This window comes from Molossus molossus, unplaced genomic scaffold (genome assembly GCF_014108415.1).
Source record: "Molossus molossus isolate mMolMol1 unplaced genomic scaffold, mMolMol1.p scaffold_m16_p_1, whole genome shotgun sequence".
Lineage (NCBI taxonomy): Eukaryota > Metazoa > Chordata > Mammalia > Chiroptera > Molossidae > Molossus > Molossus molossus.
Window position 1 is genome coordinate 227,113,060 of NW_023425344.1, and position 23,847 is coordinate 227,136,906.

The following is a 23,847-nucleotide window of genomic DNA, read 5'->3' on the forward strand; positions in this document are numbered from 1 at the left end:
ATGTTCAGACATCGAAGGTTCTGAACCTTCGTGTTCTCCAGAAGAAATCACCACTGCCCTTGTTTCCTACCATGGAACCCTATTCCTGACCCCTTTACCATTCTTTTATTCACTGGGCCAATATTTATTGGGTAGCTCTTCTGAACTGAGTGCAGGAGATAAGCCTTGAGCTTTCTTCACACCCTGGCTCCTTCTTATCACCACACACCCTGCCCAGGGCACTTGCTCCTCCCTTGTTCTGCCTTTCACACAGGGGTCTCATATTTGGGCTTTCTCTGACCCTGCCAACTTACAAAAGAGTTGAGGGAGGGTGGAGGACTAACATCTGCCTCAGCCCATCCTTCCACCACACTCTAGGGACATGTCCCAGCCAGGCTCTGGCCAGCATCCCAAGCCACCCCACCTCCTGGAACAGTCCTGAACGTGTTGTCTCAGCTCAGACCCTGGGATCCCTGCCCCTGGGCGTCCTGCCCCCAGCGCCCTGGCCCCTGGTGCTGCCTGAGGCGGGAGCTGCCAGCTTTTTGGAATTCCTAATCGCTCCTGGCCCCAGTGATTGGCTGCTCAGCTCTGACCCCACTTGGGCTGCCGCCTGGTTGGATAAAAGGGGAATCTCCTTGGGGCTCCAGAGCATTAGACACCGGAGGGGGCACCTGGGACCAACTTCGCGAAGCGGGGAGCCCGGCGGGGGGGTGGGGGGAGCTGAAGACCTGCGGCCTCGGCCCCTCCAAAGAGCCGGGAGATGACGGGAAAAGCGGGGGAAGCGCTGAGCAAGCCTAAATGCGAGACAGTGGCCAAGAATACCTCGGGGGGCGCTCCGGCCAGGTGCACTGGGTTCGGCATTCAGGAGATCCTGGGCTTGAACAAGGAGCCCCCCAGCTCCCATCCACGGGCTGCCCTCGACGGCCTGGCCTCCGGGCACTTGCTGGCAGCGCGCTCCGTGCTCAGCCCCGCAGGAGTGGGCAGCATGGGGCTGCTGGGGCCCGGGGGGCTCCCGGGCTTCTACGCGCAGCCCACCTTCCTGGAAGTGCTGTCCGACCCTCAGAGCGTCCACTTGCAGCCGCTGGGCAGAGCGTCAGGGCCGCTGGACACCAGCCAGACGGCCAGCTCCGGTAGGTGAGGGCAACGCTGCGTGGCTACCTGACTCGCGGCGGGAGCCGGGACCCCACACCTTCGGCTCTCGCTTGTACCGCAAGGCCTCCTCGGGGCGCAAAAGTTCGTGCCAGGCTGAGGGGTCGCACCCTGGCCTGGGGCCCGCGTGCCCTGGGCGAGGGCCGGGAAGATGCTCCTGGGGCCGCCGGGTTTCCTCCCCAGCGTTTCGGGCCGCCGCGCTGTTCTCCGGTCCCTGCGTTGGTCCCGGCTCTGGCGCGGCGCCCAGTAGGGGCCCCGATGGAAACCGAGCTTAGGGTATCAGAGCCCGTGGGGCGGGCTGGGGCCCCCAGTTCCTCTGCTCCACTGCGTCCCCAGCCTCCCGGACGACCCACGCTTGTGGAGCCCAATTTCATTCCGTGCGCTGGCGGCCCGAAGCGGGATGCCAGCTTCAGCCCCAGCCCAGGTGCCCAAAGTTGTTTTTGCCTTTCTCCTTTTCTCCATTCTAAACTCCTCGCGTTGCTCAGTTAAGGCTGTTGTTGTTTTTCACCCCACGAGCTTGGACAACGCCGCCACCGAGGCTGCTGAATCGGCCACGATCTGATTCCTCCTAAGCGCCACAGTGTATCGGATCCCCGCGCCTCGCGGTCCGCGGGCCCCTGGATGACCCCGCCACACCCTCCCCAGGCCGATTTCCCGGCCCCGCGTCCCCATCTGCTCCGGCCTCCGGCTTTTGTTGGCGCCCAGCAATTCCCCCTATTTTTCGTTACTGTTTCTTTTATTTTTATTCGGAAGAGCCACGCAAGGAGTCGCGTCGCAGTGTCTCCAGTCTCGAGCCGGGGCGCATTGTGCGGCCACTGGAAAAGGGGCTGTGCGGAGGGAGATCTCAGCCCTTCTCGGCGCCCAGCTCCTTGCGCCCCGGCTCCGCTGCTTGGGACCAATTTTCGATCCCGGGACGATGGGGCTGCCGGCGCAGGTCAGGGCGTGGAGCTCCGAGCGCCATCGGCGGTCCTTGCGACCTCCTCTGTGACTGCCTAGCTTCCCGTTATCCCTGCCCCTAGAGCGCCGGGGCCTTTGCCTCTCTTACAACGAAATCTGCTCAAACCCTCCGGATTAGGGCGTCGGCGTGGGTAGGGCCAGCCTGGGTTTAGGGATGGGATCGACCACCCAGAGGGCTTCCCAGGGAGACAGAGCAGGTCCCCGCCGCTCCCGGAGGCGGCCGGGTTGGGGCCCTGGCAGGTTTGGGGCGCCTGACGTTCCAGAGCGCTGCTCAGCGCACCCCTCATTCTGCTGCATGTGCCTTCACCCGCTTTTCAGATTCTGAAGATGTTTCCTCCAGCGACCGAAAAATGTCCAAATCAGCTTTAAACCAGACCAAGAAACGGAAGAAGCGGCGACACAGGTAAGGCCCCTGAGGCTCTTTCTGTTACTTCTGCTGCCCAAACCCTGCCGTTTCCTGTTTGGGGGTCGGGTCTCTCGGAATCTTGTTTTCTCCGCCTCCAGACCCGAGGTCCAAGGCTGTGCCCCCGCGGGGTGAGCTGGCGTTGTTTGGGGACCTCCGCCCGGGCCCTGGCGTCAGGTTGCGCCGGGTGCGGAGGATGAGAGGCCGTCAAGGAAGCGGCTCCGTGTTAGGCTTTCTGCTCCTTCGGGAGAAAGGAAAGGCCCCAAACAGAAACCAGAGCTAGAGAGGGGCTGGCAGCCCCCGGATGCTATCCTGGCATCTGCACACTCGGAGAGCCACGCACACCTCTTGTCGGGCAGCTCGGCTCCCAGCTCCCGCCCAGGCCAGTTCCTCTGCCCTCTGCTCTGGCCCCCATTCTTTCCCCCAAATCTCCAGCGTGACATCTGCACTGATGGAAGTCTTTCGTTAGGCTTCTGCTCTTTTTCGTGGTCCTGAAAATGTAGCTTCCCTTCTGTGAGCCTCAGTTTCCTTGTCTGTAAAATGGGGAGAGACAGGGGAAAGTGTGGATTGGGTCATGACCCCCACCAGCCCTAGCTGGAGCCGAGAGGGCTGCCCTGGGGTACAGACTAAAGAGTTTTTGTTGTTGTTGTTGTTTTTAATGTCTTTAAATAGACGTCACTTAAACGAAGTTAAAATTCAGTCGTGCCTAAAGGTATATCCTGGAAAGTAATCCCCTCATTCCAGACTCGCACGCCCTTGGTCGTCAGCACCAGTTCCTTGTGTAAATTTGCCAGAATCTTTTTAAAGAAAATAAAGGAACAAGAACCAAATATCTGCCTTTCTGTGAGTGCTACTTCCAGGCGCTGTCCCTGAGCTCACCCAGGGTCTGTGTCCCCAAACCTCGCTCTGCACGGGCCCAGGTGGGGCGCCCGCAGGGATCCCTGGCTCTCCGGACCTCTCCCCTTCCCAGCCCCCTTCCCGCCGGCCCCTTCCGCGTCCTCTTCACCCCAATTTGTGATCAGCCTCTTTGCACCCTTTCTCTCGGAGCTTTTCTGCGTTTCCCTCTTCCTTAGCCCTTGGAAGCTCACTATTGACCCCTTTTAAAGGGGCTCTTCCTGATCTCTCAGACCCCAACAGGCTGCCGCTGGAATGAGGGTGAACTTTGACTTGGTTCCTCAATGACCTCGGACCTTCGTTCTCTCAGGCAGACGTTTGCTTTTGTTCAGTTTGTTTTGTTTTATTTTAAACGGAAACTTTTTTTTTTAAGTCCTGATCCTGGGTCATTTTTACATCCATTTACCCAACGAATATCCATTAAAACACCTCTTGTGTATCCATCTCATGCTGGTCCCAGGGTGGGTAATCCTGCCAGCCTCTGAATCCACGGACAGGGACCATAAACCATGGAAGGGACAGATCGAAGTCCCGCTGAACTGGTTCTGCTTTGGTGCGGGGACTTGGGGAGAGGTTTCCATACAAAGAAGAGCCCTGGGGAAAGCATGCCCCAAACCCTGAGTGCCCCAACAGTGTTTCTCCCTGTGTGGCACTTGGCACTTACTGACCCATAGTCCAAAGTCCATGCTTAAGGTTCCTGACCCTCTGTCCTCACCGGCCACCGTCTCCACCAGGGAAACCTTTGGGAACTTTGGAGGGTTCCCAGGGAGACAGGACAATAACCGGCCAGCTGCTCTAGGTTTCTGGATATTTCTGGTGCATGAAGGAAGCAGATTATTGGAGAGAGGAGAATGGCTACTGATTGTCAGTGCAGTTTTTTTTTTTTTTTTTTTTTTATTATATATATATTTGAAAGCATTTTTCTGAGCTTCCCTCATTTGGAGACTTGAGAGAAGAGAGCCTAGACTCTGGAGATGAGAGCTGGGCATCATTTTATTTCCCAGAAACACGTCAGGCTTAGCAGGGGTTGGAGGAGGGAGAGAGGATGGGCCAGCAGCCTTGACAGTCCCAGATTTTCCTCTTTTCTTTACCCGGAAATCTCAGACAGCATACAGTGGGATCCTGAAGGGTCCGGGTTCCTGCAGAGAGCCAGGAGCAGGTTTTTTGGGTCACATTGCGGGAGCACAAGGAGGTTCCTTGGGGAGCACGTCAGCATCAACGCGTGGACTGGCTCTGAGACAGGAATGAAGGGAAGTTGGGGGGATTCGAGGCTTTGTTATATTTGACTCGGGCTCTCCTAAGCAGAGACTGGCACTTGAATGGTCTTAAATGACCTTGTTAGCTCTTCTCTCTGGCTTTGCCCACAACACCTATGTGCTTCAGTTTCCCTCGTTTTGAAAAGGACTTGCATATTTTGATTTCTTATTTTGACGATTTGTGTAGGGGCCCTTCAGTAAGTGACAGGAGAGAAATAGAAAGCAGCAGATCTTCAAAATTCTGAAGAAATAACTTTCTGTTTACATAAGCATTTCATCCCCAACCCCCGAGAGAAAGAGGAGAAACGATTTAGAATCAAACCAGTCATTTTCTATAAAGAGCAGAATCCTTCTTCTTCACAATCCCCTGCATCACCCCCTGACATATTAACGACAACACCAGCACAAGGATCGCAGGGGCTTAACTTTGTACTTCATCCTGTGTTGGATGAGGGTGAGGACAGCAGTGAGGGCCTCTAACCCCTGTGCTGGTCCCAGGGTCCAAATCCCAGAGATTCAAGCAAGGAAGATACCATATTTGTAAGTTGAGTTTGTGGAATCTGGACTCTATTGCTCCTTGGCTTGTTGATGAGGGTACAAGATAAAGGTCACCTAGAACTTGGAGAAATTAAGGTCTGAAAAGAGAAGAATTTGTGTCTGTAAAGTGGGTAGGTAGCGTGTTTATTTAAGAAAGGAGGTCTATGAACTCTCTAATATTGGAGACAAATTTTATGTATTAGAGAATATTCGTTTGTACATTTTCCTACGGTGAGAGGATGTAGCTTTTACCGGATTTGTAAAGCAGGCTGACCCCAAATAGGTCAATGTGAACTGCTCTGTGGGGGTGTGACCCAAGTAGAACTCCCCTGAATGGGGACCCCTGCTGGGTGTGCCTGAGCTTGTGAAGGGGGTGGTTGAAGGTGGCTCTGACCTTCTGAGCATAGGACAGGGTACCCTGCCCCTCATATGCCCACCCCTACAGCTCTGAAAGCAGTGTTAGGGAGCCGGTGGATCTGGACAGGTGAGGAGGGTGTAGTGTTGGGTGGGTTGAAGGAGTGGAAAATTCACTTCTCAGTTGAATAAACATGGGGGTTGCTGCTGCATTTGATCTTCAGGTGAGTCTTGGAACTTTGAGTGCAATTTACTTTTTTTTTTTAATGTTTTTGTGTGTGTGTGTGTGGTACTTGCCCCTATCAGGAACCGAACCCGGGACTCTCTGGCCCTCAGGCCGATGCTCAACCGCTAAGCAAAACTGGCCAGGGCTCAAGTGCAATTTAAAAGATCAACTCTCGCCGTGGCCGGTTTGGCTCAGCGGTTAGAGCGTCGGCCTGCGGTCCAGAGAGACCCGGGTTCGGTTCCCGCTAAGGGCACGTACCTTGGTTGTGGTTTGTCCCCGGCCCTGGTTGGGTCGTGTGGGTGGCAACCACTCGATGTGTCCCTTTCACGTCGATGTTTCTCTCTCTCTCTCTCCCTCCTACTCTATCTGAACAAAATATCAAAGGATGTCCTGTGTGAGGATAAAAAAGAAAAAAAAAGCCCTGGCCGGTTTGGCTCAGCGGTTAGAGCATCGGCCTGCGGTCCGGAGAGACCCGGGTTCGGTTCCCGCTAAGGGCACGTACTTCGGTTGCAGTTTGTCCCCGGCCCTGGTTGGTCGTGCGGGTGGCAGCCACTCGATGTGTCCCTTCATGTCGATGTTTCTCTCTCTCTCTCCCTTCTCTCTCTCCCTCCCACTCTATAAAAAAAAAAAAAAAAAATAGTTAAAAGATCAACTCTCTCTCTGAGGGGAGCCCAGGAAGCAGACCCCCGCCAGGCTAAGACATTTATTTTGCGGGTCCGCCAGCAGTGCCCACCCTGTGCGTGAGGGAAGAAAGGGGGACTTTCTGCAGTTTTCTAACATGTCTGTCTTAACACCTTTTCCCCAAAAGTACTTCTAGGAAGATTCTGATAATGGAATGCCACCGAGGGCTGACAATCCCCACTGCCACCACCGGAAGGGTAGTGTGGGCCCTCAGCCCTGAATGCAGAGAGGTCTAGAGAGTTAAGCTATGTGTGAGTGTGTGTGAACACGTGTGCATGTGAGCATGTGTGTATGTGTGTGTGAGGGCGTGTGTGTCTGGCTATGCTGAGCCCCTGGGTTTGGGGTCTGTCCAAGAGGCATAGGGAAGGGCCATTCTGTCCTCTCTGGGACCCACTCGTTCCGTTTCCAGGGTCCTGAGTGTCCGGTTTTGCTCCCCTCAGGACAATCTTTACGTCCTACCAGCTGGAGGAGCTGGAGAAGGCATTCAACGAGGCCCACTACCCAGACGTCTATGCCCGGGAGATGCTGGCCATGAAAACGGAGCTGCCGGAGGACAGGATACAGGTAACAGCTCCGAGTCCCTTCTCCCATTGCCCCCACTCTTGGTGACATGGACAGCCTAGGCTCCCAGACGCCCGTCTCTCACCCCCTTGCTATGAGCACCTACTTACCTGTGGTCACGTACTCATGAAGAACAGTTCGGTATTTGAGGGACACCTACCATGCGAGGTGGGCACCCCTGGGGGGACAAGGGACTTAGCAGATGTGGCCTGGCTTGCTGTTCCTGAGGCTTCCTGTGGTGGAAGGAGCTCGGTGGGTCCTGGGTTCGGAGTAGGGTCTCTGTCGTGGCAGCTGTCCCCTCCATACAACTGTCTGCTCAAAGGCCAGAGGTGGCCCCAGGACTTTCTGGTACGTGGGTGTGGAGGAGAGTGACTTCTAGCCCTGACCCCAGTCTGTTTCCCTTCCCTCTGTTCCCCTCCCCATGAAGAAGTGGTTTTGTACCCACTCCATCCACCTGAGGCTTTTCCTCTTCTCAACGAAGCAGCCAGCCCTGCCCTGAGCTCCTGCTCCTTTACTTGTCCCGGGCCTGGCCCAGAATGTGCTGGGGACCTGTGCTGGCAGGTGTGGCTCATGAAGCCCCCCTCCTCTCCTGGAGATGTGTGGCCAGCCACTGATCTGGACTGAGATATCCGTGACTGGGCGCAGGGCCTCCTCGCATCAGCAACAGGACCTTCCCAAGCCCAGAACCACCGCCCCCTGCTGGGCAGGCGTGTGGCTGCTCAATCATTTCTCTGGAGAAGATGAAGTCGGGTGATTCCTAGACTGGGCCTCCACAAGGAGGAAGTGCGTGGAGTGGGAGGAACATTTCCAAAAGATGTGGGTTTGCTTTAGCTGGGTGGCTACCTCCCATGAAAGCTGTTCCCATCATCTGGGAGGGCCAGAGTAGTTCGCTACTGAGGCTGGGGAATGGGGGGCCCTGGTTCCTGAAACCCGGCTGCTGGAATTCCTCCCCATCATGGTCCCTCATGTCTCCATGGTCCCCCAACAATGTGTGTTGGGGGCAGGGGGTGGGGCTAGAGAAGGAACCTCATGAGGTGCGTGGGTGGCTCTGCTCTCCCCCGTGAGAACTGGAGAACGGGAAGGGAGGCTGAGCCGCTACCCAAAACAGCCTTCTCTCCCTTGGAGACCCATTTGGAATTTCAGTCAGTGGCTTTGGACATTGACACTAACAATAAGCTCAATTATTCATAATCAGATTATCTGTTTGGTGCATTATTCATGGTGGCCGGGATCCATCACTCCCACCCAACTGGGTTCCAGTGGGGTGAGGCTGGATGTTGATTCTGAATCTTGTGTGTGTGTGTGTGTGTGTGTGTGTGTGTGTGTGTGTGTGTAAGCCAAGGCCCAGTCCAGTTGCTGTGTGGGGGTAACCTTCACCTGGCCTTCATTAGCACAAACTTGGCTATTACAATTGTTTGGGTGGGTGGGGGCTGACAAACCCCCCCTACTGGTAGGCCCCACATTTGCACTGCTGACCAGAGGGAAGGAACAGCTGGTCTCTTGCAGTGGATTGCCCTGTCTGGCTGTGGGGAGTGTTTGTAACTTCATTGCTATTAATGTCGCTTACAGTCCCCTGGGGGCGTCTATGGGCTGGTGACTGAAGCCACCAGGACAGACCAGAAAGGAGGAGCTGGGGCTGTGAGGATTAGCTATGGAATGTGTGCATATGGGAGAGTTGAGGCAAGAATCTCTCTAGGTCTTTGAGCACCACAAGGTTCTTTGGCTAAGTGCTGCCCCAGGAGTCTATAAGCTGTCATATAGTTCTGCCCCCAGATGTTTACCAAGTGGCCTGGGAAAGGTCTTAGCGTGCATTAGCATGTATCAACTCCAACGTAGCTGCAATTGACAGAGCAGCTTCCGTGTGCCAGGTATGCTAAGTGGGTGATGCGTGCAGGAGAGGCAGGGAGTGTCCTGGTTAGGGCACTCACCCTGGAACCAGACTGCCTTGTGTGTGTCCTGGCTCCACCAGTTACTGAGGGAGTGACTATGGACAAGTTATTTGGACCCCCAGGGCCTCCAATCCCTCGTCTGTAAAATGGGGGTGGGAGGGGCACCTGCAGATGCGATAAGACATACGTGTGATGTGTTCCAAGCTATGCCGGACACACGCCCAGTGCTCACTCAGTTTCAGCTCTGATCTCATTAAATCCTAGTGACAACTGGTGGAGTAGAGACCCTTAGTCTCCCTTTATTATTAAGGAAACTGAGGCAGAGCAACCTGCCAAAGCCACATAGCTAGTACGCGGGGCACACAAGGACCTAGCTCTGCATGTAAAGCCCACATGCTGACCTGCCTCTTGGGTTTGAAACCTGTGCTTGGACCTGAAGCTGGGGGAAAGAGATGGTCTGAGGTCAGGTGGGGGCCTGTGTCAAACTTCTTTATAAAAATAACTGATACTTATTGAGCCACAGGCACTATTCTTTAAAAAACAAACAAACAAACAAAAAAAACCAAAACTTACTCATAAAAAATTCTTCAGTGGGCTATGACTCTCCCGCCCCACTGCCCACCAGTAGCCCCTCCAATGGTAACCAGTTTCCTTCTAGAGATAGTTTATGTATATTCCCAAGGAAGCAGGACACTCAGTGAGCTAGGTACTATTACTGTTCCCATTGTACAGATGGGGAACCTGAGGCACGGTGGCCAGAATGCAGCCCAGCCTTCTCATCATTTCCTCTCTAGTTTAGTGGGACTAGTGCATCTAAAGACTGAAAGCTACCACTTGAGCCCCCCTCAGCTTTCAGCCAGAGGCCTGGTGTGTGTGTTAGGGGATACAGAGCGGGGGTGGGGGGTGGGTAGTTATTAGAGGCTCCAGGTCTGAAGTTAGACTTTCTCAAGGTGAAATGCAAAGGTTATTTGACTGGATGTCAATGACTCAGATCTTCATTCTGGCTTTGACACCACCAGTCAGGGGGATCCCTTCCAGGGAGGGGCCTTCTCAGGATCACCTTCCTCACCAGGTCCCTGGGCTGCCATTGGTGCAATGGGGGAGCATGACAGGTGGAATTTAACAGCCCAAGGTGGACAGCTGAGACACACGCTCTCAGGGCCAAACCAAGTAAACCCCTGGATGTGTCTGAGCTCTACTATCTAATGTCTAGTGAAAACCCAGTGAGGACGTGAAAAGTCAAACACACCTTTTTTTTTTTTCCAATCTTCCAATCTTTTTTTTTTAATTTAAATATTTTATTGATGACACTATTGCAGATGTCCCCCCATTCCTCACTTTTGTCCACCTCTACCCAGCCCCACCCCCCTCCTTTGGCCCTCACCACACAGTTGTCTGTGTCTGTGGGTTATGTATATATGTTCTTTAATCCCCTCACCTTCCTTTATCCAGCCCCACCCTACCCCACTCCCCTCTGACATTTATAAGTCTGTTCCATGTATCCATGCTTATGGCTCTATTTTGTCAGTTTATTTTGTTCATTAGATTCCACATATTAGTGACATCATATGGCATTTGTCTTTCTCTGACTGACTTATTTCATCTAGCATAATAATTTCTAAGGCCATCCATGCTGTTGCAAAGGGTAAGAGTTCCTTCTTTTTCACAGCTGTGTAGTATTCCATTGTGTAAATGTACCACAGCTTTTTTATCCACTCATCTACTGATTGGCACTTGGGCTGTTTCCAGATCTTGGCTATTGTAAATAACACTGCTATGAACATAGGGGTGCATTTATTATTTCTGATTGGTGTTTCAGGAGTCTTAGGATATATTCCTAGAAGTGGGATCACTGGGTCAAAAGGCAGTTTCATTTTTTATTTTTTTGAGGAAACTATACTATTTTCCACAGTGGCTGCACCAGTCTGCATCCCCACACCTACTTCCAGTCTTTGTTTCTCTGCCAGCAAGCCAAGCTCTGAGCCTCAAATTACTCACTTGTAAAATAATAACAATAACAATAATATTTCCCCAAATACTAATTTAATAAAAGTGTTGCTATTACCACCCTGGCCGGTTTTGCTCAGTGGTCAGAGTGTCGGCCCGCAGACCAAAGAGTCTCAGGTTCGATTCCAGTCAGGAGCATACACCTTGGTTGCGATGCGATCCCTGGCCCTGGTCGGGGTGGTATGAAAGGGAACCAATCGATGTCTCTCTCTCTCTCTTTCTCTCTCTCCCCCTCCCTCTCTTTCTATCGGAAGATAAATGGAAAAATATCCTTGGGTGAGGATTTAAAAAAATTTTTTAAACCCAGTATTGCTATTACTTACCATTGCTCAGCTATTAAGTCCCTCCATGCCTTGTTTCAGTAAAACCCTCACAGCAGCTAGATGAATTGGGTGCTCTTCTTATCCCCATTTTCTGGATGTGGAAAATCAGGGACTGAGAGGGGAAGGAAGTCGTAGGCTGGGTTCAAACCCAGTACTCAACTCCTGTCACAGGAGAGCACATGAAGGGACACGAATGCCTGTCTGCGTGAACTGGGATGATCGATGGCAAGAGCAGCGATGATGCCCCCACCCAGGGGCCTGTTTCCTCTGCCTGAGGGCTGCCGTGCCCCACAGCTCTCTGGTTGGGGTGAAGGGATACGGCGTATTGTCCGAGAAAGAAGAGATGCTGGGTCTCCACATGAGACTCAGACAGTCTTCTCTGTGTCTCCAAAACCGCTGGGACTGGCATTCTGGAAGCCCCGCCAGATGTCAGCTCCGGGGAAGAGGAAGTGGGTTTCCAGACTGACTACTTCCTCTGAGGCCACTCATCCCAAGAGTGATAAGATCGGGGGATATACATGCATTATTTATTTACTGTAATCTTTTCTGACAAAAGTCATACTTATTTTAATGCCCGCATGCCAGAGATGTGGATGTGCATAGTGAACCGAGCCCACATCTCACCCCGTCTTCGCAGCTCGGTGGGTATGGATGGCGCAGTCTGGAGTCTCTAACTAGCGTTGCTTGATTCTGCCTATTTATTTTTTAATTTTTTTTTACCCTCACCCGAGGACATTTTGACATTTTTCCACTTTTTGTTCAGATAGAGTGGGAGGGAGAGAGAGGAAAAGAGAGAGAGAGAGAGAGAGAAACATCTATGTGAAAGGGACACATCGAGTGACTGCCACCCACACGACCAACCAGGGCCGGGGACAAACTGCAACCGAGGTACATGCCCTTAGCAGGAACCGAACCTGGGTCTCTCTGGACCGCAGGCCGATACTCTAATTGCTGAGCCAAACCGTCCAGGGCTGACTCTGCCTTTTTAAAAGTGGTCCCTGCTCAAGGGAAAGAAATGAGGTTTTGGGAAATTATATTCCAGAAGTTAGAAGCTAGGCACAGAGATGGGAAAGGGTTGCAGTGTATCTCAGCCTGGGACATTTATTAGAATCACAGAGCTGCTTTAAAAAATTGTTTTTAATTTTTTAATTACAGTTGACATTTAATATTATACTTGTTTCAGGTGTACAGCATAGTGGTTAGACACTTACATAACTTGCAAAGTGATTCCCCTCATGTCTTGCACCCACCTGACACCATATGTAGTTATTACAGTACTATTGACTATATTCCCTAAGCTGTATAAATGGACAGTTACAAAATAGTCACAAGGCATCTTTTTAAAATACTCATGCAGGGCTCCCATGCCCAGCATTTTTTTTTTTTAATCCTCACCGGAGGACATTTTTGCATTTATCTTCAGATAGAGCAGGAGGGAGAGGAGAAGAGAGAGAGAGAGCGAGAGAAACATCTAGTGAGAGAGACACATTCAGTGGTTGCCACCCACGTGACCCCAACAGGGGCGGGGACAAACTACAACCGAGGTACATGCCCTTAGGGGGAACCAAACCCCGGACTCTCCGGTCCACCGACCGACTGTCTAACCGCTGAGCCAAACTGGCCAGGGCAGCAATTTTGATTTAATTGCTTTTGTGTGGAGCCTTGGCATCTACATGTTTTTAAAGCTCTGCAGGTAATTGTGTGCAGCCAGTATAAAAACGCTGGATGAGAGACTCAGAAAAGGAGTTTCTCTGTTTTGTGTGGGTTAAATGAGTGGGAGAAAGTGGAGTTTGGGGTGACGAGATGGGATAAGGAACAAGATGAGCAGTCAGGTGTGCAGGGAAGGATGCTACCTGGGGCTCCCAGGAAGAGTGGGCAGAGCTGCCCCCTAGTGGACATCATGGGCTGCAGCAAGGCCAGGCTTCTCTGAGCCCGAAGCTGGCACTGGAAGGGGTGTGCGGGAAATACCGCGTCAGAAGTGCTGAATGGGTATGGAATGTGAAGTCGGTAAATCATGCCAGCAAGGAGCTCAAACTAATGAGCTTCCAGCTAGAGGAGAGGAAAGAAGCTGGGTGGATGTGCCTTGGGCGGTTTGGTTTAGTGGTTAGAATGTCGGCTTGCAGATTGAGAGGTCACAGGTTTGATTCCCAGTCAAGGGCAGGAACCTGGGTTGCAGGTTTGATTTCCAGCCCCAGCTGATGTCCTGCAGGAGGTAACCAATCAATGTGTCTCTCTCACATTTTGATATTTCTCTCTCACTCTCCCTCCCTTCCTCTCTATCTAAAAATCAATGAAAAAATATCCTTGGGTGAGAATTAACAAAAAGAAGAAGCAGCAGAAGCTGGATGAATGTGATGGAAACTGCCACATGGCCGACAAAGCCAGGCTTGATGGTAGGGGGCAAGATTAAAGGGCTGGGTGTCACATAGCCAAGTGACCAGAATGTGCAAATCTTCCGATTATGCAAGGTGTGGCTGTGCCATGGCTTCTGCTCCTTTAGGGGGACAATCCTGGAAAGTATGTAGAACATTTCCAGGGAGTTCTTTGAGGAAAGTAGCCCTGGGCATGTCCTGTGGGGATACAGAGATGGGGACTTTGCTAGACAGGAGCCGTATGATGACAACAGAAGCCATGGCACAGCCACAGCGGCTCCTGCTGGTTGCCCACATGGAGAGAAAGAGCTGATAGAGACGCCTGGACTGCCTGCCGTGTGCCCTTGTAGCAGAAGCGCTCCCGTTCGGCAAGAGGCCCTTCCCCAGGGCCAGTCCATCTTTGGAGGCACAAGGTCTCAGGATCCTCTCTGCCAGCTGTAGAGGCACCGGCCAGAACAGCTGTTGACAGCCAGAGGCCTCCTACCTGGGCTTGCTCAGAGCTGGTGTGGCAGCACCTTTGAGGGGAAATGTGCCAGGAAACCCAGGCTCTTTCCGGAGCTGGAAGATCTTCTCAACTCATCTTTGCCTGGGACTCCAGGCCTGGTCTTTTCTCAGGAGCTCAGAGCCCTGGAGTGTAAGGCAGGGCCTGGTCTTTGAGGGCGCCTTGAAGGAGGTTCTCCTAAAGAGTTCCAACCCAACTTCCATGGAGAGGTGCAGTCTCTTCTAGAAAGTGGGTGATCAAGGAAGTGAGTGGGAGGGGGATGAAGGAATATTTTGGGCTTGTTAGAACCAAGAGACCAAGCAGGGAAAAGGGCCCAAATACTGCGAAGGGATCTCAAAGGTGAGCAATGGGAGGAACTGGCTTTTTGTCATTGTTGTTTTATGTTATCCTCACCTGCGGATATGTTTTTATTTTATTTTATTTTTTTAGGCTATTTATTTATTTATTTTTTGCATTTATCTTCAGATGGAGTGGGAGGGAGAGAAAGAGGATGAGAGAGAGAGAGAGAAACGTCCATGTGAGAGAGACACATTGACTGGCTGCCATGCACATGACCCCAACCAGGGCCGGGAACAAACTGCAACCAAGGTACCTGCCCTTAGGGGGAACCAAACCCGGGTCTCTCTGGTCTGCGGGCCAATTCTCTAACCACTGAGAAAACTGGCCAGGGCTGTTTTTATTGATTTTAGAGAGAGGAAGGGAGAGAGAGAGAAACATCCATCGGTTGCCTCCTGTACATGCCCTGACTGGGAATCCAACCTGCAACTTTTGGTGAAGGATGGTGCTCCAACCAACTGAGCTACCCGGCCAGGGATAGGAGGACCTGGCTTTATGTGAAAAGTGTCACTGACCATTTGCTGGAAAGCAAAGCCTCATCTCATTGCACACTTACCTACCGAGTTCATCCAACATCCAGCCACAGTTTTTTAGTTCTTACTGTGTGTCAGGCATTTCCCATGGACTGTTTTGTTTCATTTTGACAACAAACCTGCGAGGAGGTGATGTCAGCTGCTGAAGGCAGAGCAGGGATCTCCAGCCTGGTTTTCTAGCTCCTGATCACAGCCACCTTGCAGCCAGTGCTGGGCTCTGCTTGGTGTTCTCTTGCATTTGTTCCTCAAGGGTTTGGAATATATTAGAAACGTGGGGAGAGTTACAGGGACATTTGTTTGGCCCTCTGGATTCCTAGAGTGGAAACTAGAGTCTTATCTGTATTAAAATCTTACAGCCTGAAACTTAGTCTGTCCTCAACTCCCCACCCCCAGTTGTTGTTATCAGTCCAGCCTTACTAAAGGCCATGTGGAGGAGGCCAGAGGGGCGGGTAATGCCACTGACTAACCTGCCCCCTGGGCAGAGACTCCACTGAAATAAGTAGCATTTATTGAGCACCTTCTGTGTGACAAGTACTGCTTTTAGGCACTTTCACTTATGTCATTAATCCCCAAAACAACTCTGAAGAGTAGATATTCTTTTTTTTTTATTTCCCCCCTAGACACCCTCCTCCCCATCCTGCCCCCCCCCTTCCCCGATATTCTTATTTTATGTCTGGAGAGACTGAGACTGAGAGAAGGCAAGTAACTTGCCCAAGATCACACAGCGGTTTTTGTCAGAGTCCGGGATTTCAGTTCAGGACTTGCTGACCTCAGTGCTTCTTGCAAACTTTTAAATTAACCCTAACCCATGCTGGTTGCTTCCAGGAAGGGAAGAGAAAGGCAAATATGAAGAATGGCTAGGGTTAATTCTAATCCCTTGTCCACTTCCCTCCAAGGCACCATTGCCACAGCTTCCCTGCCAGTTGTACTAAAAAAAAAAAAAAATTGTTTTGGCTGTCCAGGTTTCCTCCGTAAATTGGAGCAGCATCTGGTCTTTGCAGAGAGCCAGGCATTCCAGGAGCCCATAACCGAGGGTCTGGATGACTCCTGGTTTGAGCGACCAGCTGGCACCAACTCCCCTGGGAGTGTGTAGGCAAAGTCTGATCTGCAGACCTGTTATTCATTTCCCTAAATTAAGAGACCCAGGAAAGTGGTTCTTTTTAGAGGCCCCAGAATTTATCTGAATCCCAAGTCTGCAGCCCCTTCTTTAGTGTTCCAGTAATGATGCTGTTTCCATTTGAGAGCCCGCCCCCATCTCATGGAATCCTGGGGAAGCCAGGGCAAGGCCCCCTCCCAGGCACCCACAGTGGGGGAGGGAGTCTCTGTCTTGGTATATACTCCACAGTCTCTCCTCCGGAATCTAAATCCAAACTGTGCTGGAAATGAATGGTTCGGTCATAAGTTTGGAATCGAAACTCATTAGTGGCAAAAACCGGACTGGACCTTATTTATCTCTCTTAGTGTGAATATGTATAGGTTTGCTGCAGAATGGGATTGTGGTGTGCTGCTGCTGCTGCAGGGTGTTAGGTAAGATGTGGTATATACATCACCTATTCTTTCTAAAATCCAAAACACTTTGGAATGTGGCCCCATAGGTTCCAGTTAAAGGGAGTGGCCTCGTTGTTTTATATACCCTGGGTTGAAGCAGGAAGGACATCTCCGGACCAGGAAGCAGATGGCTTACTGAGATTCATAAAGAGAGCCTTCCCAAGCCTCTGTGGTCACACTAGGTGCCTGACTTCCATCACCTGTGTGTTCATTCTTTGCTGTTTTCTCTGAGAGGTGGATGAAACCAGAAGTAGCTTATACCTGTATGTAGATTAGTCCTTTTAGATGTTTCCTCTGTGGGAGAAGGCAGCTTGAGACAAGTGGGTATTTGGAGAGGGTGACCAAGAGCTAACTGGAAGGAAAATGGGACAGCACAGAGGTCTCAGGCGGGCCCTGGGTAGGGCGGTAGTCAGGGAGAGCCTGCAGGCGGTGCTGGGTGAGATGTAAACACACCAGAGAGCCAGGCCAGGACTGGCCCACAGCCCAGCTCCTTTCTCGCGGCTCTCGGAGCTTGACTGCACCGAGCACAGCCATCTAGTGGCCTTCAAATTACAGAAATCCTGTCGGGGCTGTCTGGGTCACCAGGGGGAGGCCCTGCACACTGGCTTCCCAGCTCCCCCAGGAGGGTCCGCGCAGAAACGGCAGGTGCCAAACCCGGTGTTACCAAAGGTGTGTCCCACCTTGAGTGGGACCAGTAATCGTTTTTCTAATGGAGCTGGCCATTGTCGGGTGGAGAGGCCGGGGGCGTCTGAGGCTGCGTCTTTCCCATTTTCAGGGGGTCCGGTTATTTACAAGTGAAGAAATGCCAAAACATGGTCACACACATTCGGGTCAAGTTAAAGTTGTGCGTGGACGGTGCGGTCATTATCTAATCCCGCATAGCGCTCTGTGACCGCTGGACTGTTTGGGAGCGGGGGTGGGGGTGGGGGTTGGGATGCGAGGCGAGGCGGCTGGGGCGCCCCCTACCGGATGCGGCCGGCCGCGCTCAGCTGCGGATTCGGGGCTGCCGCGGGCCGTCGGGGCCCTCATTCCGCCACCTGGCGGCGGCGGCAGGAACCGCGGGGGCGCGCCGGCTCCGAGTCTCGCCGGCTGGGCCGGGGCCTCCCGGCGGCCGAGGCAGCAAAGGGTTAAGCTGTCAGCGGCGAGATGTTAAACAGGTGTCAAAGGCGCCCCATATATCTGCAGATTGAAATCAAATTCTTTGCCGTATAAAAAGATAAATTACCCAGGCGCTGCCGCGCGTCCCACTCATCACGCCAGCGCCAGACGGCAAGCAATTTTTTTTTTTAATGTGCTAACGACCTAATCAAGCAATCAAGTCTGAGAAGATTGCAGAGTGACCGGGGCAGCCATCTGCCGGCGAGCCCCGCATTCATTTCCTGCGCCCCCGCGCGGGGCGGAGCCGGGGAGGGAGCTGCCGGGGGAAGGGGGGAAAATCCTAAACAAATTAACACCCAATTTTCCCCGTCTAATTAGTTAAATGAGAAGTGTTTGGGGTCCCCCGGGGAGGGGGAGCGGCTCGCGGCGCAGCCCGCGCTGCCTCCCCAGCATTAATTAGTGCGGGTCAATGCCGCGGCTCCCGGGGGAGCAGCCGCTTTAATTTCCCGTGATATTTCAGTGCCTGAGGCCCATCGATTCAAACTGAAATTAACTTATTTTTCAATCAGCCCAGGGCTGCCCCTGGGGGTGACTCTTCTTTTGCCGCCTCCTGAATAGAGCTGGAGCAATTTTTCATCAAAAGCTGAAACCTCCGCTGCCGAGGGCAGGGAGGGGCCGGAGGGAAGCGGGGACCAGGCCGAGGGGAGGGAATGGAAACCACAGAGGAAACTAATAGATTTCTCCAACTCGCCTCTGCCCTTCCCTCTTTTTTCTGCTTCCCGGGGCTCCTTGCCACTCTGGGAGGTCAGGCCCAAAGGCCTGTGAAGGAACAGCAGGAGCTCGCTGGGCCCGGCGTCCTTCCGGCGCCCACGAGTTTCCCTCCGGCGCCCACGAGTTTCCCGCGGGCTCCCGCCTACTTGAGGGACAGACAGTGCGGCTGACCCTGACCCTGGCTCTGGCTCCTGTCAGCTGCTGGGAGTCTCCGGAAAGCTGCTTTGGAGACCCAGAAATCTCCCCTCCCCCAAGCAGGGCAGGGACCCTGGAAGCTCCTCCATGCAGGGCTGGAGAGGTCCAGGCACCCCCAGGACAACCCCCGGCCCCCATTCAGACCAGTCAGTGTGGGGACCAGGGAAAAAACCTTCCCTAGAATGCCCCCCACCACACTTTTCTAGGTCCCCACTCCTATTCCCTTCTCACACCACTGAGGATTTCATCTTCTCTGACTGAGGGATGGCTGCCCAACTCCCCCAAATATCATTCTGTGGAGAGCAGGCGAATGGAGGCACTGTGGGGTGGCAGGGCTCCGGACAGGACAGGACAGGAGGGAGCTGACTCAGGCCTCTGGGAGCATCCCCAACTCTGCTTCGGGGCTGGGGCAGTTCCCGAGCTTCATGATACCTGGATGAAATGCCCCTTGCTCCCTGAGTCCGCCTGGCAGCCTTCCCGAGATGCTCCGGTCTCTGGAGTTCCAGTGCAGAGGGAGCTCTGAACACTGCTAGTCCAGCCGCTGGAGAGGACTTTGTCCCTCTGCAAGTCAGAAGAGAGGTTCTGTTTGCACCCTGAAGGTGTGAGCACTCTCAACAGGCTTCTCAGCTGCAAACGAGGACCACCTGCGAGGCCTTGTCCCAGAGGCGTCCCTGTCCCATCAAAAAAAAGACCCGTTTCATCCATCGGCCTCTCACAGAACTTGGGTCCTCGTTCTGGTGGATACCTCTGAGCCTGGAGGAGGCCCCTGGGTACTCTGGAGTAGGTGGACTTGAGTAAGCATAGCCATCTGGAGAAGCCAGCAGTCACAAGGGTCTGGGGCCACTGGCCATGCACAGGATGGGGACCTTAACTCCAGACAGACAAGGAGGTAAAGGCCTGGGCCCAGTGCCTCCCAGAGCACACCCTGACCCGTTCGTCCACACCTGCAGGTCTGGTTCCAGAACCGCAGAGCCAAGTGGAGGAAGCGAGAGAAGTGCTGGGGCCGGAGCAGCGTCATGGCAGAGTATGGGCTGTATGGGGCCATGGTGCGGCACTCCATCCCCCTGCCAGAGTCCATCCTCAAGTCGGCCAAGGATGGCATCATGGACTCCTGTGCCCCATGGCTGCTGGGTAAGAGCCCACACCCTCCTTGGGGCCCCGCCCCTGCGGCAAGGAGAGTGGGCTTCCCTGAGGAGGGTACAGAGCCCTGGAGCCAAGGGACCTGGCCGCAGCAGCCTAGCAGACGGGAACGCCCTCCAGGCAGGCCTCCCTGGCTCCCTTGGGGGGCTCTGAAGACAGGCTGGGCCTGGGGCTTGGTGTCTATCTCTTGAACCCACCTAAGGTGCCTAGGACGTTCATCCTGGTCCCTGACTGTGGGTTCTTTTGTCCTGTGAGAAGGGTATGACTGTTGCCCCAGGTCTGTACCCCCTTCTTCCCTTGTGGGAGATGGGCTTATGATGAATTAAACTGCCCCTCTTGGGGGTTGGGGGACCCCTAGGTCCCTTTGGCCACCATTCTGGCTTTGCCTGAAGGACTTCTTCCCTCTAAATCTCTCCATCTGCCATCTGGGCCTCTGTCCGATAGCAGCACCAGCCTGTCTGGGGTTGTAAGATCTGCAATCCTAGCAGGGAGTGATGGAGCAAGTGCTGTGCTTGGGAAGGGACAGAACAGGCTGCCAGGGGGACCGGTGCCCAGGGGCTTGGCCTGGAGCAGCCCCCTGCAGGCCTGGTGCCTAGCTGCTGGCCTGCGGCCCTCCCGCTGCCCCGGCCCCAGCCCTGGGACTCGCGTGACTGCGGTGTGTGAAGCAAGGCTTTCTGCTTGTCCTTAATTCTGGCCTCTCTCTATCTTTGCCGTTTTCAGTTCAAGATGGCTTTCCCAGGCGCTTTTCTAAACCCGAATACCAACACTTCTTTTTAGGAATGCACAAAAAGTCGCTGGAGGCAGCAGCCGAGTCGGGGAGGAAGCCCGAGGTGGAGCGCCAGGCCCTGCCCAAGCTGGATAAGATGGAGCAGGAGGAGCGGGGCCCCGACCCCCCGGCAGCCATGTCCCAGGAGGAACTGAGGGAGAACAGCATTGCGGCGCTCCGCGCCAGAGCTCAGGAGCACAGCACCAAAGTGCTGGGGACTGTGTCCGGGCCCAACAGCCTGGCCCGGAATGCCGAGGAGCCTGAGGAAGAGGAGGCCATGGACGAAGACCGGCCAGTGGAGAAGCTGAGTCCGCGGCAGCTTGAGGACGTGGCTTAGGTCAGGGGGCGCTGCCGCTGGAGCCCCAGGACTCTGCTCTTCTCGGGACCTGTGTGCTGGGAGGTGTTCTCCGAGGCAGGGCCCAGCCTGGCCTTTGCCACCCTCCCCTGCCCCGTAGGCCCGTCACGTCCCCCCGGGTGATTTCAGACACAACTCAGTTCTGGCCAAGGCTATGCTGAGACATCCCCTACCTAGTCTTGACCTCGCCATCCTCCTCCTCATCCCAACTGCCTCAGAAGCCTTTTCGCTGCCCCAAACCACCCCCTCGAGCCGCTCTCACTCCTTGGCGACTCTCCCTGTCCACATCCATCCATCACTCTGTTCTCTTGCTCTAGGGCCCTCTTCCCAGCTCTATCCCCTGTGCATTCTGCTCCCCCAGGCCCAAGCCCTTCGCCTGCCACGGCCCTGGCAGGGATTGAGGACCTGCACTTTAGGGCCCTGTCCTGAGCACCCCAGTCCTCAGCCAAATTCTGCTCCCCTCAGCCTGTTCCTGCCCCGGGCCCGGGCCTTCACCATGTGAATGTACCACCATGCAGGCCCAGGTACAGCCTCTGCTCCGCCCCATCAGTGGGTCCCGGAGTCCAGATTAAACTTGGGAAGTCTCAGCCTGGGCCCCTCGGCCACCCTCCATCCATGCCCTCCGTGGTCACCCTCAGGAGCCCGTCCTCTCCACACCCAGACTGCCCCACCATTCCTCCCAGCACAGGTGCCAGCCACACATGTGACCGCGTACAATACCTGGAGTGAGTCCAGGGCCCGTGCCCTGCCGCCAGGGGGCACTTCTCACCAATGAGGTGGCTCTATGCACTGTTGGGGAGGCCAGATCCTCTCCAGGGTCCTTGGGGCTGTGTTCTGAAGCATCCTGACTCCCCGTTATGCTTGCTGCCTGTGACCCCGACTTGCTGTGCAAGGCACCCTTCCCCTAGAGCGGGGGTTCTTGACCTTCCTCATGCTGCGACCCTTTAATACAGTTCATGTTGTGGTGGCCCCCAACCATAGTTATTTTCGTTGCTACTTCATAACTGTAATTTTGCTACTGTTATGTCTTAGGCGACCCCTGTGAAAGGGTCGTTCAATCCCCAAAGGGGTCGCGACCCACAGGTTGAGAACCGCTGCCCTACAGCTTCTCACAAATTACTGGTTCGCATGCACCCAGCCTAGAACAACCCAACCCAGCTGTTAAATGAAAACCTCGGAAGCCACAGACTTACACCCAACTTCATCCAGCTTGGACTTGGGGAAGCCCAGCCTGGAGTGGGCCTGGGGCTGTAGTCATCAAGGGTCGGTCAGAACAAGGGCATGAGAAAAGGCTTGAAGGAAATAAGGCGGGAGCCGGTGTCAGACCCAAACTGAGCAACAGGCACACACACCTTCATTCCAGGTGTGCGGGCTGCACGTGCACTAGCATAAGACAGAGAGTGACCGAGTTGGGGCGGGGGGGCTTCCTGTCTGCTGGTGAGAGGACCTGTCCATACTGACGGCCTCTCTGCAGCTGTCCCTCCACCCCAGGCCAGGCGCATGGCCCCTCACCCCCTGGCATTTCTTTACCATCCCACCCACTTCTGCAGGGAATACCTCGTGAGAGAAAGGCCTGAGACAGTGAATTGGGATTTTAATTCCCTATCAAAAGTTGATTTCTTCTTCATTCCATTCAAGGAACTTTCCCCCAGTTCTTGTCTTTGTCCCCTGTTGGTTTGAAGTGTTAGACTGTAGCTGCTGGTGTGTAAATAATGTACATAGAGCGAGAAGAAAGAATCTTGATATTGAGGTGTTTGAAATATGGACCTGTGATAACTTCTAGGTATTCTAAACCTGTGATTTCTGTGCCATTTTCTGTAAAGATACAAGTCAGAATAAAATTGATGTAAAAACAGCAGGGGAGGGATCCAGGAGTCCTCCCTGGGTATGTGTGTGTGTATGGGTAGCATAAAAAACAAATCCATGAAGTTATTTTTAGGTCAAAATTGCTAGATTCCTTTTTTTTGGTGGTGGTGGGGGGGTTAATCCTCACCCGAGGATATTTTTCCATTGATTTTTAGATAGAGTGGGAGGGAGAAAAGGAGGAGAGAGAAACCGATGTGTGGGACCCGCGACCCTTTGGTCCGATGGCCGATGCTCTAACCGATGAGCCAAACTGGCCAGGGTTAGATTCCTCTTCTAAAATTACCCCAACTGCAGAGGTACCGTGGCCTGCCTTTCTCCACTGAGCTGACATTTGTCACCTTTCAATGATGTTTATCACTGTGATATGGAACCCTCCTCCATTGCAGGCACATCTAAACCATCCCAGCCCTTGAGCCCCTAAGTTATTACCTATGACTCCCTCCTGCTCCCTACACAATAGATTACACTGACCTTTCCCTCTGATACTTACTTATGAACCACTCTATTTCATTCACACCTCAGGAGAAGCCTGCAGCCCACCTTGACCCCCAAGAACCCGGACTCCCTTCCTTTTGTGTACACATGTGCACTTGAATATCTTACATCACAACATTAATTACACAGCAACAAACGGAAAAGGCAATGGTATCTGGAGCTGAAAGCCAGCCAAACGAACCCCTGCTAAATCCCTGTCACAGAGAAGGGAGTAAACAGACAAGCCGAGGAGGACTGCAGGAGATTGCCTACAGGCGGCGGGGCCACCTGCTGACCACGTGCTGGATGGAGTGGCAGCAGGGAGCAGAACGGACAGGTTATGTTTGAGCTGTTGGATCAAGAAATCTCATGATTGTTTCAAACTGGCTCAAGTGTGGAACTCATTATCACCCCCTGGGCGAGGAATGCCCGTCCCTCGCTCTGCCCACCTCCAACACTCATCCTTCAGGGCCCCCCCCAGGAAGGACGCAGAACCTGTTTTCTCTAGCATGTGGGACATTCCTCCATTAAGGCATTTTATGCATTGTGTTGTAATTTCTTATTTACAAGTCTGTCTTCTCCACAAGACGTATTACTTCAAGGGTGCGGATTATGTCTTCTTCATTTTATCCCAGGACACAACAAAGGGCCCAACACTCAATCCATTGTTAAATA

The 23,847-nt window shown here is 53.5% G+C and overlaps 1 protein-coding gene across 2 annotated transcripts; it reads left to right on the forward strand.

The window, feature by feature from the left end:
• The first annotated feature begins 666 nt into the window (after positions 1–666).
• On the forward strand, positions 667–21,813 carry VSX2 (visual system homeobox 2). 2 transcript variants are annotated; one of them, XM_036271827.1, is made up of 5 exons: positions 667–1,109; positions 2,404–2,488; positions 6,877–7,000; positions 19,522–19,702; positions 20,432–21,813. In XM_036271827.1, exons 1-5 carry the CDS (start codon positions 740–742, stop codon positions 20,812–20,814), a joined length of 1,143 nt encoding a protein of 380 aa, XP_036127720.1. In that variant the 5' UTR covers positions 667–739; the 3' UTR covers positions 20,815–21,813. The 2 variants fall into 2 exon arrangements, with proteins under 2 accessions (XP_036127720.1, XP_036127721.1); XM_036271828.1 differs by having other exon boundaries at positions 20,489–21,813.
• The last annotated feature ends 2,034 nt before the right edge of the window (positions 21,814–23,847 follow it).